Genomic DNA, 14,443 nt, shown 5'->3' on the forward strand with positions numbered 1-14,443 from the left:
AAGAAACCAAAGCTGATGAACAAGGATGGAGTTGGATGTTTCAAGAGGAGCTCGACGCAGTACTGCAAAAGCAACGCTACCATTAATGCTCCAATACGTGGTGCTACAGTTGTTTAGAAATTGATTGCCACTTCTTTGCGTTTTTGTACAAGGATATTTTAAAGCTTTCCAGTTATACGTATATATACAATAACTGTATATTATATGCCGTTTTTGATAGGCAAAGAAGCCTTTTTGTGAGATTGTATTTCAATTTGATTATATAATGATGAAAACTACAGCAATTTATTCGAATCTCAGTTCGTTCGTTCGTTCTCTAATTTTTCTTTTTGTTGAAGTATGACTAAATTTTTAATAACCTTTACAGTAGTGGCACATGAGCATCCATTAATGAATCCATATAATCCTCATACATAAGTTGTCCTATGTACACATTAAAATAATTAATTAATTAAAAAAACTGCGTTTCCAATATGAGATGCCCACCATTTTTTTTATCCATCAATTTTCCAATCCTTCATTCCACACTAAATCTTCCTTAAGAGCAGTCAGCCATGTTCACTCTCTATCTAGCTATATATCTCTCTCTGTGCAATTTTGTTTGTGCAACTTTTGTGTGAGTGAAAGGAATAGATTTGCCAGGAGCTGTTTTGCTGATTTTACAGTGAAGATAATATGTTGCATGTTTGGTGTTAGATCTGCTGCAAGTGGGAATTTTGGGTAACCCGTACATGTAGATGCATGCATGACTGTAATGAGGAGGTCATCTAGCATGAAAAATTAAGTTAAAACTACATTGTTACCACATTTCAGAGACTATATTTTGTTTTATTGATGACAGAATTCAAATCCTCTGTTCCAGCTAACTATTAAAATAAAATAAAATAAACTGGGAATAAAAAGTATGCAGACCAAAATAAACGAAATTGGGGGGAAAAAAAAGAGTACGAAACCATAAGTTATTAAGCTTCAGACCATGAATGATGATAACATAGCATGCAGACAAATAATGGGGGCCATGGGACATCACAAAAATAGGATTATGGAACGACAGATAAGCATGACAAGAAAACAAATTCCAACGGACAGCCAGCTGCATCACGCTCAAAATCTTTTTTTTTTTTTTTTTCCCATTTAATTAGGCTGAAATAGAAATTCATATTTACATGAAATGGTTTGGAAACCAAAGTCAGCAGCATCCAACAAGATAGCCACGCTTGCACGAATCAATTTCTCTTCTATTAATTTTTAAAATTTCATATTTTTGGACAAGAATGGAAACTTTTCCATTTATTTTTCAGTGCATTCCACTCAATCACTCTATATATGCAACAATCTTGAACTATCAGGAGTTCTCGCTCCCCACCAAAAATCAAAAAGCTTCCTGGTGCAGGGTTACCGAGGGTCCTGACGGACCAGATGCTATTGCAAATTGCAGACCTCTGCGCTGCCCTGATTGCAAAACAAATGCTACTTGTGTTGCTGCCAATGCTGCAGCCTCCTGTTTTACCAAATTATGTCACAATATTTTAGTCCACAAAACTATATAACAGAACAGATATGAAAGTAAAACTGAAAGATAAAGCTGACCTGTCTGATATGAAATTAAAACTGAAAGATAAAGCTGACCTGTCTTTGCCTATGACGCTGTAAGATACTGATAGCCCAAGCCATAATGTAGCACGGCAAAAGAAACCCAGCAGGCCAAAGCAAGAAAAGCTGCAGAGAATCAACTGATTTATCAGCTTGAATGAACCATACAATTAACTTGGTGGAAATTACCAGAGTTCTACACACTCTTCATCAAAACAAATGTAAAATGCAATTCTTCTTTCAGAGAAAAAAGCAGATATGTCATCATCTGCATCATCATCTGAAACATTCCATGCATGCCGCAACAGCAGAAGGGCCATCAAATGGTAAAACAGCTTAAAATCAGAAATATATTGTAATAAGGAATCCGAATGAATGAGAATGAACACTAACATTAGAGTAAAGGATTAAAAGCATATGGCTTACAATTAAGGCCGCAGCACTGCAAAATGCGGCTCCACTGGCATTGGAAGCAGCATAGTCATCGTACTCGGCTTCCAAAAAATGTCGTTCTGCCTCTGCCATTGCCATAAGTCGTGGATCCAATTCCACAGGAGTGGCAGATATTGTCCAGCCTCCGCTGCAAGAAAGATGCCCTATTATCATCAAATAACTAAAAACATTCTCTCACATATCAAATTATATAGATGAAGGAATTTTATACTTGAACTACTTTCAAAAGGAACAGAGATACATGGAAGAGTTTCACCAAAGCTTTTGAAAACATGGAACAGAGTAGCATACCCAATGTCAATGGAAGTTTCTTCACGGTGAGGTCGTGGAGGTGGCGCAGTATAACCAGGTTGGTAAGGCTGCGAAAAATCAGCATAACCATCAGATAAAGGTAAAATGCTTCATAATATAATTTGAAAGGACTAAAATCTAAAACGGACTAAGCAAGTATGTAAGCTGCACATATGATGATTCAAAAACCATCCTAAAAATGGAGACCCAACCCATGCCTTAGATCTAGTTATCAAGATGTAGAAGCAATCATAATTCACCCATTACTTTTTCATTCCTTATGTCATGGTAGAGGCCAAGCACAGTCAACTCTACGTACTTGCACCATGTCAAAATGGAGTCAGAAAACCAACTTTAATTGTATACATCTTAAGGAACATCACATAGTACTAAAAAGAAACAAATTATGGAGCATACCTGATGGCAAATCTCACAAATTATATCTCCTTTCTCATTGCACCAGTGCTGAACACCCTTCTTATGAGCATACTGAACAAAGTAATAATTGTAAGCAATAAGTCCATCAAAGACCAAAATAAGAAAAGGGGACCAATGAATAACACTGCATTTATATAAGATCAGAGAACAGCTACAGAAATGGCTGACTTCCAGCTACGATTACAGCTTGGCGGCTCTAACGGGTCTTTCAAAGTGAAATTGTGTAGAAGATACCCTTAACAACAGTTAATTGGTATGGGCTGACCATTGCACCAAACTCTTTTAATTTCAATAATAAATACGTAAAAAGACCGTTGAATAATAAGAGTGCATAATAATGAAAAATTATCAAAAAGTGAGGTGACATTATGAAGAAAGCAACAATCAAATAGAAGAAAACTTGAGCTCTAAGATGAATAAATACTAGTATAGAATAATTTCTTTTTGTTTTCATCAAATAACATCTGTTCATCTTTAATGATTGAAAACAAAATATCCAGCGGACACCATAAATATGCCATATTTATAACTTAATATTTGTTAGTTTGTGTTAATTTGTTATGGAAAGATACTTAATTATGTATTTTTCTTAATCTAGGTAAAAGACGAAGAATTTTAAGAAAACAACCATAAAAATGGATTCCTTGGGTCGAATTATGGTGGGAAGCAAGATTTGAGCTCGAACGGACTAAGCATTAAAAAGATTCCAAAAAGATACCTTGAAGATTTCATAAAGATTCTATCGGGAATTTCATGCTGGAAGTGGATGTCATATGAATCATCACGATCTGAGAATTTCAAATGTCTCGTTATTTTTGGATTTCGAGGTGCGAGCAAAAAGTTATCATCATTTAAAGTTTAGAATTTATAAAAAATAATATTCTAATTAAATCTCCACCATTGATCAAAAGAGGGAATCAAGGCAATTTTAGGGCCAAGATAAAAACAAATGGCAATAATTGGTTAATTTATCATTAATGAGGCACATGTCATGTCATATGCTTCATTAAGGGTAAATTAGACTAATTAACTATTTTTTTAGGAGGAATTAGATAAAAGGAAAGTAGTAGAGAGCAAGTAATATCCAGTTTCCTTTTTACACATGAAATTCGTCCAACCCTTTTCATGGCCTAAAAAGATATCTTTCAAGACTCCCACATTGAAAACAAAGAGAGAAAAAGATTCCTAAGGTCCTATATATATAGCCCCCACCACATTGAAGGAAGATATACAAGTTTAGAGAGTTATTTAAGAGCTTTTAGGAGGCTTAGATAGAGGCTTAAATAGAAACAAATCAAATTTTGGGAGTTTCTAAGATTCTCTTAAGGGTTCTAGGGTTTTAAAGTTTTAGAGTTTTAGAAGATCAATTGGAGAGCTTGGAGGAGGCAGAGAGACGTGGGCTTGCTTGGAGAAGAAGGCTACGACTTTGAGAGCTCTTGGAGGAGAATTTCTTCAATAGTTTTTATTCTCTTTTCCTTTCTCTTTAATTTCTCCTCTTCAATAGTTTTTATTCTCTTTTCCTTTCTCTTTAATTGTGAATCTTATTATTTTTAATAATTATGGATGTTGAAATTATTTTTACCATGAACTAATTTTCATAGCTAGGGCTATGATGTAGCCCTAACTTTGAAGGTTTAATTATTTTAATATATGTTGAGTTTTATTTAATTAGTAATATGTTTTATTAATAAATCATTGGTATACTTAATGATTTCATAGGCCAGAAGAATGAATGATTTTAATAATATTTGAGCTTGGAAAAGGATAATATTATGGGTCTCCAATGATTTACATGAATGCATAATTGATTAGAAAATAGTTATGTCTCATGCCATATTATTTGCTTAATCTATGCTTGATGAATTTGCATGATTTAATTTATAGGCCGGAAGGAATAAATTAGGTTATGAGAATATTATCAATTGTGAGTGGAAACTACTTTTGATTAATTTTATGATTAACTGTGGTTAATAAAATTACTAGTTAATTAAATTCACATATTTAAGTAATTAAATTGGAATAGTTAGTGGTGAAATCAAATGCCCTAGTATTCATAATTATTCAATTCTCTTTCTTACTTGAAATTGATCTAATTTTTAATTGATTGCTTTTGTTTAATTTAGTTTATTTAGTTTTCAATTGCCATCTTAAATTTTAGTTCAAATATTATCAAAACCTAATTATCTTTGGTACTTAATACTTAATCCCTTGGGTACGACAACCCTATTTTTCCACTTTATTACTTGAAAACGATTCGTGCACTTGCGAGTTGATTTTACACATCAATACTAGTATAGAATAATTTCTTTTTGTTTTCATCAAATAACATTTGTTCATCTCTAATGATTGAAAACAAAATATCCAGCGGACACCATAAATTTGCATGTTTAGAACATAATAGAAACTTGATAAGCTTTAATGCATTGCAAAGATATTTCAAATTTCTATCTCTTTTACGGTCCCTTAAATTCATATCATATAATCATATTATTACTTCTCAGTCTTGGGCCCTTATTCCCTCTCAATGTCATTAACACCTTATCACGTCCCATAAACCCAAATGTTACATCACGATTCATCTATTATCAATAAAAAAGATTAAAAAAAATAAAAAAACACACATGTACTCCTAAAGGCTCATATTCAAGAAAAGGAATGCACAAATAACACTTTAAATTCTAAACAACTTTGATCGCACAGATTTTCTTCTATTTCTTTTTCTTCTTAAAGTATGGCAAAGTTTAGATCTTTTAGGGTCTGTACTTAATGAAAAAAAAATGGAGATTGAAAAATGCATCCAATATTTTTTTAAAATATTAATGATGATTTTAAAATATCATATGGTGAAGCCTGAAAAAATTAGAGGCAAATACAAATAATTATAAAATTTGAAAGAAAAATTAATTTGCTTAATATTTTATTCATTTTGTGTATATTCCTACTTATTTATGATATTTTAATATATTTGATTCATATTTTAAATGGTACATTTAATGGGTAAAAGAAATTAAAAGAAAGAATTCAAAGAAATAGGCTGCACTTTTATCATGAAAAGCGCCCCAAACATTTTCAAAGTAATCAAATTTATTACATTTTTATTAATTATCTATTAATATTTATAAACAAATTAAATAAAATACAAAATTAATTAAAATATCAAAAATTAAGACAATAGACTACGCTTTGGATGTTAAAAAGTGTCACCTAATGCTTCTAAATTATAAAATAATTAGTTTTTTTCAAATTTTTATTAATTTATAAAATAATTAATTTAAAATTGAAACACAAATAGATTAACTAAATAGATTAACTATTTTGCTTCATATTACTAGTTAATATATTTAATTAATATTTTAGTATGTTTGATTCATATTTTTATTAACTATCTATTAAAATTTTCAAAATAATTAATTTAAATTATTAATTTTAAAATAATAAAAATATTATATGAGTGATATTTAATTTATTTGAAATATTAGTTTGTTATATAAATGTTTATTTGAATTTTGTTTTCTTTTAATTATATTGCATGAATCTAACTATTTAACAATTCTAATTTGACAAAACTAAAAGTAACTTTCAAATTAACCCAAAAAAAAAAAAAAAACGATGCTTTTTCGTTAAAAGCGTCGTTAAATATGCAAATAAGCGAAGCTTTTTCTAAAAAGCATTGCTAGATTCGAGAATAAGAAATGCTTTTCCAAAGCATCGCTAAATGTTAGAATATGCACACTTTTAAAAAGCAACGCTAAATATTAGAACAGGCGTTACCTTTTTAAAAGCGTCGCTAAATGTTTAAATAGGTGACACTTTTTTGACAAAGCGTTGCTAAATGTGGGATAAAAGTCTTTTTTTTTTTTAAAAAAAAAAAGGGTCACCTAACACTTTTTTAGCATAAAAAATTTTTTAAAATAATTTTTCAAGTCTTTAATAACACAATTATTAAGAAGAAATCTCTTACACATAATTTTTATTCAAAAAAATTAATTTTACAAACACAAATAATTGATATATCATTAACTTATAGAATATGTCATTGAAGAGTAATTCTTAGCTTAGTTATTACAAGCCAGGTATCCACAAATATTTCAAGCTTTAATTTTGTATCTTATACACCATGCTAATTTATCAACCACATATTCCACTTGCAATAACTAAATTAAAATTACAAGCACAACAATAACTAAAATTGCAAAAAAAAAAAAAAAAACATATAGGTGATGTTTTTTTTTTTTCCATAAAAGCATCGCTTATTATTGTTCAAATAATAAAAAAATTCTTTGTCAATTTTTGCTTCATATTGCTAATTAGTATATTAAATTGTATTATCAATATCTTCACATACTATATTTAATATTTTAAATGCAGTCATTGAATCAATAAAAAATTCTTTGACATGCCAAACAGATAACAAAGTGACAATACTACCTAATGGATAAACGACTCTCCTTAGGTTTTCACAAGCCATGTATGCACAAATATCTCATGTTCTAATTTCTATATTGTATATACCATGCTAATTCACTAACCACTTATTTACAAATTTATTTATATATATATATACATGTATATATATACACAAGCCAGGTATGCACAAATATCTCAAGTTCTAATTTCTATATTGTATATACCATGCTAATTCACTAACCACCTATTTACAAATTTATTTATATATATATACATGTATATATACATATGACTAAAACAGAACATTAAATAAAATTTTTAAAAATAAGGTACATAGGATATGCTTTTGATGGTAAAAATGTTGCCTAATCCCTTGAAATTAAAAAAAAAAAAATTTCAAGTTCTATTAATTTAACAAATAATTAAGTTACAATTGCAAAAAATTTGCAATAATTAAGTTAAAATTATAAACATAACATTAATTATAAAAAAAAAAAATGAAAACACATAGGCGATGCTTTTTGTCTTAAAGTGTCACCCATACTTTTAATAAATTAAAAATAAATAATTTAAAATTTAAAAACAAATAAAATTAAATTGAATGAGTAGATTAATTATTTTGCTTTGTATGACTAATTAATATATTTAATATTTAGATACATGTAAATAAAACATAAAATGTGTGGATAGAAAAATTATATATAAAAGCCGACGATTTTATTTACAAAAGCATCACCTAACACTTTTTATTCATAAATAAAATAAAAATTAGTATATGATTCTTTAATATAGTTATTCTTCTTCACGTTGCTAAAACTAAATAAAATAAATATAACTTATGAAATAAAATTATAATAGCCGATGCTTTTGTGACAAAAGCGTCGCCCAATATAGATTATTTTTACTGACATTTTGTTTATAAAAGTGTCGGCTAATATTTTTATTCGTTGAATAAACAACATCGAAAAGAGCATTACTGATTGTTGTTTTTAAACGATGCATGTTTTGTGAAAGTGTAGTATATTTTTAGAATTTTAGCCAATGCTTTACCTTGAGTATCACAGCTTTCTTTTTGCAGATGCTGTATTTTTTTTTTTTTTTTGGTAGTATCACATAATTGGTGTCGCTAGTTTACTAGTTTAGCCTAGTGATCGTTCTTAAATTCACCTTTGATCTTCTTTAAAAGTACTCTGCATATTCACTCCCTGTCTAGCTATACATATTTCAATGCATATTGCAAATATCAATTTGAGTGGAAAATTTTTCGACAGTGTTGGAATAATGTTGAAAACTTTCCAACAATCTGTCGTCTCCTAAATATACGGGCACGCCACTTCAAACCTGTAATAATTCAAAGAAAGAAAAATGTTTACCAAAGCGCGTCACTTCAAACCTGCAACAATTCAAAGAAAGAAAAATGTTTACCAAAGCTCGCCACTTCAAACTTGTAACAATTAAAAGAAAGAAAAATATTTGCTAATGGCGTGCCACTTCAAACCTATAACGGTTCAAAAAATATTCACCAATGACGTGCCACTTCAAACCTATAAACTGCTCAGACGATTGTATTGATTATTGGAGAACAAAATAATCTATAAGGTCTGATTGCCTTAATGATTAAAGGATTTTTAAAAATAAAATGTCAACTAAGAACAATATACTAAAGAAAGTAAATTCTAATGAGAATAAACTAATTAATCTATGTTCTTCTTGTTGTGTGTAGAGAGATGTGTGTAAAGAGCAAACGGAGCTTTAATATATAGGCAAGGAGCTTCTCCACGTACTTGTGGTATTTTCAATGTGGGACTTTTTACTTTGCATTTATACTTGTGACTATTCAAAGCTTTTCACTTCTAAACCCTGTGGGACAATGCATTCTTCTTCAATATCTCACTTTTTTTATTCAAAAATTAAAATAATATTTGGATAAAAAATTAAATTAATAAAAAATCCAAATTAAATAATGGTCCAAACATTGCGACCCTTGATTTGTAATTTTGTAATGGAATGTAAAAATTGCAAAGCAATATTTAATTAGCTCCTGATACGAACTTAGGACGACCTACTCCTAAATCCGTATTATATTAGCCCAGATCTAATTATGTTCAAGTTCTAATGATCACCTCAATCCCTAACCAACTTATGATTAGAAACCTTGGTATATGATGAAGATGCCATAATAGGTGATGGATGTCCTATTGATAAGTCAAAACTAAAACACTCATTCACTAATGGTGTTTTAGGTGTTCAAAAGAACAAAGAGAATTCAATCTCACAAATAATTTTCTGTATAAAATTCAAGCTTAATTTTTATTGAAAAATAAGCCTTTAAATAGGCTACAAATTCACGAAATAAAACCCTAAAAACAAAGGAAAAACCGGCCATACAAAATAGTTTCCTATTGTGGCCGAAATTCTCACTTCTTTCCTAATCTAATTTGGATTAATTTATTTATTTATTTTGAATTAGGAATTAATTAATTTACCATGAAAAACAATAACTTTCCTAAACTTATTTTTCCAGAAAATTAATAAATAAAAACTAAAAAGTAATAGTAATTTCCTAAAACAAAAAGTAGAATCAAATTAGGAAACTAAAATACTAGTTTTTTGACTAAGTTGACTTTGACCAATCTTTAACCAATTTGAACTCCAAATCAGCTTTAATATGCTTTTTAGGATGCCAAATAAGCTGACCATGAAGTCCCACACGTTTCCCTTGCTTGGAAGAAAAGCCAACTCAGCAAAATACAGTAAAGCTAGCATAAAATACAGTAAAAACAGGCCAAATTTGAAACTGTCCGTACAACCCCTTTTTGAATGCCTTTGAAGCTAGCTTAACTTAATTCCATATCCTCTTAGACATATGTATTGAATCCATAAAGAGTTGGAATCATTTCATGCTGCTCGGTGTCCATATTTGCATTAAAATCGCTACTCGAGTCCATATCGGTTTCTGCCACTTGGATGCTTAGAATAGGCTTTGTATCTTCTAGTATGGACAAGCTCTATTGAGAATTGATTACCCTCCTATATAAATGCTCCCAGTTTGTCCTTAAAACTCTTAATTTGAGCTCTTACGATTGGCCCGGTCTTTATCCGTATCGAATCAGCACCCCAGCGGGTTATTGGTTGAGCAGACTTGGGCGTAATCACATTAGCTCCTTAGTCTTGATTTTGTAACTTTCTAAGATTCCATAAGTCCTGATTACCATGCACTAAATTTCTCTATTGACCTAACTTGCCTCTTCTGTCTTGGATGCTTCATGGGCTTCCCAACTAGTCAGGTAAGAAGTGGCCGTTGATTGGGTTGGAATGCTTTATACTGTCAATGTCCTAAAGTTGATACGTCCCTTCCCTAATATTTTAGCGCTAGTGAAAGGCACTTCCCAGACAGGAAACCATTTAGCATGTTTTGGATCTTGGAACCAATTGGCAGGATTACTTTTCACACTAAGTCCCTTTTGCCGAAGTCCTCGAATTGTATTCTTTTGTTATATGCCCTTGCCATAGCTTTCTTCTGTATTTGAAGATGATCTAACGTCGCTAATCTCATTTCTTCTAATTCTTCTATCTCTTGTATCATGGCTTAACTGTATTCAACCAGAATAAGATTGTGTTACTTGGCAACTCATTGAGATCTCATAGTTACTTCCATGGGTAAAACAACTTCATACCCATATGTCAATGCGAAAGGTGTTGTACCAGTGCCAGATCTCTTTGATGTTCGATAGGCCCACAAAGTTTTAGATAGCAAGTTGTGCCAATCTCTCGAATTATCATATACCATTTTTTCTAAGTTGCCTTTCAGGACTTCATTTGTTGCCTTGGCCTGACCATTAGCCTGAGCGAAATAAGGCGTTGAAAGTGTATGCTTGATCCCATATTCTTTGACAAATATTTCCATCGCTTCACTAGTGGATATCGTTCCACGATTGATAGTAATAGTTTTTGGTATGCCGAACCTATGGATTATATCTTTTATGATGAACTTGATCACATCAGTTTGATTTATAGTTTTCATCGATCGTGCCTCGACCCACTTAGTGAAGTAGTCGGTAGCTACTATGATGAACGTATATTGCTTACTTGATGGAAGATACACTTTTCCAATCAAATCCATAGCCCAACCTTGAAACGACCAAGGTTTGACTATTGGATTCAATGGTACAGCCGGAATCTGCTGTATTGGACCATGATGTTGTGATGAGAACCCTCCTGTACAAATACAACCAACTACTTGCTGGGGTGCAACTGAAGACAAGCTAAGAGGTTTAAGGACAATTTTTTTAGCTTCATACAAAGAGTAATTGAATCTCAAAAAGGTGTATTAATAATAGAATATCCTAAACTTGTGCTGAGCATCCAAGTTATAAAGGAAGAAATGGACCTAGAAAGCTATTTTGGTGCATTTGAGGATTCCGAGCAGCAAGGGGCGAGTTTGTTGGCCTATGAATATGTTTGAGGTCACCAAAAGGCCATGAAATCATGCCAAGGCAGAAGCAAGGATGCCTAAGTACGTCATTAGCATCCAAGCTTCCACATTGTCCGGATTTTGAATGATCAGAGTTGGGAAGGGGTTTACTTGTAGTCCAAGCAAGCTTTGATCATTCAAATCAATGGCAACGTATGGGGACCAGTTCTAATCCTACTAGGTATCTTAGAAGGCATATTAGATTAGATTTGGAGCCTAAATTAGCTTGAAATTGGACAAGGACAGCTTATTGGGAAAGCTAGTCAACTACTTTCCAAATCTGAAATTTGACATTTGTTTTAGGAAATAGTCTTTTATTTTTTGTTTTTATTTAATTATTTGTTGGACAAATTTATTTAGGAAGGTTGAATTTTAATATTTCTAATTGTAAATTAATTAATTCCTCTTTCAAAATTAAGGAATTAATTAATACAAATTAGATTAGGAAAGACTTATGAAATTCAGCCACATCCTAGTTTTAGCTATATTAGCCCATTTTACTTATTGTTTTTAGGGTTTTTGATTTTTGTTACTTTAGTCTATTTAAAAGCTTATTTTCTCAATAAACAGCATCTCATTATTCATCCATAAAAATTATTGTGAGAAAGATTTTTCTTTGTTCTCTTATCACCTAAAACATTGAATAGAGAACGAGAGTTTTAGTTTGACTTATCAATAAAACAATCCATAACCTATTGTGGCGCCTTCGACATATACCAAGGATTCTATTCACAAGTTGATTAGAGGTCAAGGCGGCCATTAGAATCTGAACTTAATTTCGATTTGGACTAATTTAATACGGGTTTAGGAGCAAGTCGACTGAGGTTCGTATCACGTTGGCAAGTCGTAAACACTTTGGCATATTTAATCTTGTCAGATAGGATAGTCAACTAGTAATAGCTGTGTCTCCATATCAACCACCTCATTTTTGTTCCTGCTTAGTGTGCACCACAGATACCTTCATGCACCTCGGTCATTACTAACATTGTTTCATGTTTGTCCAAGCATTTCAAAAGTAAGTCATCCTGAGCTTTCTTATATAACTGCTTGTCAAACAAGACATATATTGAACCGCTCTTAGGAGAGTCTTTCTGTCCTTCTTTTCATTGGGATTCTCCAAGTACTTTACCAATGAAAATCTCCAGTCACTTTCATTCATCTATACACAAAAGATATTTTGTGTCGTGAGTCTTTCCTTCAACATTGAGAGATTCCTCTTCTGTATACTTATGACCTTCTCTGTTAACTCAATTGGGATGTGTACTCTTGAAGCTATTTGGGCCATCTCATTTTCTTTTGGCACATGTCAAAGGATTACATTGTCAAAATTCTGTATAAGTTGATTTGTCATCATGTAATATTCAGATAACACCAAACTATGACAACTATATTCACCCGTCAAATGTTTCAAGGCCAAAATTGAGTCACCAATTATTTCAACTGTAGGCACTCCCAATTCCTTCAAAATTTCCAAGCCGATGATCAAAGCTTCATATTCGGCCTGATTATTTGAACAATCAAAGGCAATTTGGAATAAAAATTGTGTCCTTCATCCTTTTAGGGATTCAATTACAATTCACCCTGTCGAAGTTTGTGTCTTTGATCTGTCAAAGCTCAATTTCCATGGTATAAGGGAAATTGAGCTTATTTCTACTGGATCCATTTCACCTTCCACCTCTAAACATAGATGGCCGACCAAAAAGTCTACTAAAGCTGGTTCTTTTACTGCTTTTTAGGACGTGCACTTAAATGAAAGTTCGACAATGCTATTGTCCACTTTCCAATCTATCCTCTAATAATCGATTTTGATAGTATATACTTGATTAAGTCAATAACTAATAAACACCACAATTAGTAACATATAGTATTATAACTTTGTTGATATAAATATAATGCCAAGCATAACTTCTCTATAGGGGCGTACTTTTGCTCATTTGGTGTGAGAATTCTACTTAAGTAATAAACAGTTTGCTCTTTTTTCTGAGTTCATTATTCTGGGCCAACAGACATCTAACAGAGTTTTCTGCAGTCGAAATATAAAGTTTGAGTGGCTGATTTTTTCGTAGAGGCATAATAATAGGTGGTTTTGCAAGGTATACTTTTATTCAATCAAATGTCTCCTAGTGATGACCTTCCCATTTAAATTCTTCTTCATTCTTCAACTTCAGTAAGGCTGAGAAAGGTTGAATTTTTTCAAATGTGTTAGAAATGAATCTTCTAAGGAAATTGATCGTTCCAATAAGGCTTTGAAACTCCTTTTTGATCCGTGGTGGTTTGGCTTCTAAAATTGACCGAGCCTTATTTTTGTCGACCTCGATGTCCTTTTGATGGACTAGAAAACCTAGTAAGTTTCTTGAAAAGACACCAAATGCGCATTTTAAAGGATTCATTTTCAACCTGTGTTTTCTCATCCGCTCGAACGCCTTTCTCAAATCAGCCGTATGATCTTTCATGACATTAAATTTAACGACATTATCAATATAAACCTTTAGAATATGCCCACTCATATCATGGAAGATTGCATTCATAGCTCTTTGGTATGTAGCTTATGCATTCTTTAAACCAAATGGCATGATGACCCATTCGAATGTTCTTATCGCACTTAGGCACTTAAAGGCTGTCTTTGGCACATCCTCTTCAGCATGAAAATCTAATTATATCTAGAATGTCCATCCATGAAAGAAAGAATTATATGGTTGGTTGCTCCATCCACATGTAAATCAACCACGGGCATAGGATACTCATTTTTGGGTGTAGCCAAATTCAAAATTTGAAAATCAATACACA

The 14,443-nt window shown here is 31.6% G+C and overlaps 1 protein-coding gene across 1 annotated transcript; it reads right to left on the reverse strand.

Annotated features, from left to right (window-relative positions):
- Positions 1-1,138: 1,138 nt before the first annotated feature.
- LOC107428981 (uncharacterized) lies at positions 1,139-11,305 on the reverse strand. Its single transcript, XM_060813144.1, has 7 exons — positions 10,835-11,305; positions 2,755-2,826; positions 2,338-2,405; positions 2,020-2,173; positions 1,824-1,928; positions 1,630-1,719; positions 1,139-1,501 (listed from the first exon to the last, which is right to left on the reverse strand). The coding sequence occupies exons 1-7, from the start codon at positions 11,303-11,305 to the stop codon at positions 1,373-1,375; spliced, it is 1,089 nt and encodes a 362-aa protein (XP_060669127.1). The 3' UTR covers positions 1,139-1,372.
- Positions 11,306-14,443: the final 3,138 nt, after the last annotated feature.

Source organism: Ziziphus jujuba, chromosome 12, assembly GCF_031755915.1.
Source record: "Ziziphus jujuba cultivar Dongzao chromosome 12, ASM3175591v1".
NCBI classification, from domain to species: Eukaryota; Viridiplantae; Streptophyta; class Magnoliopsida; order Rosales; family Rhamnaceae; genus Ziziphus; species Ziziphus jujuba.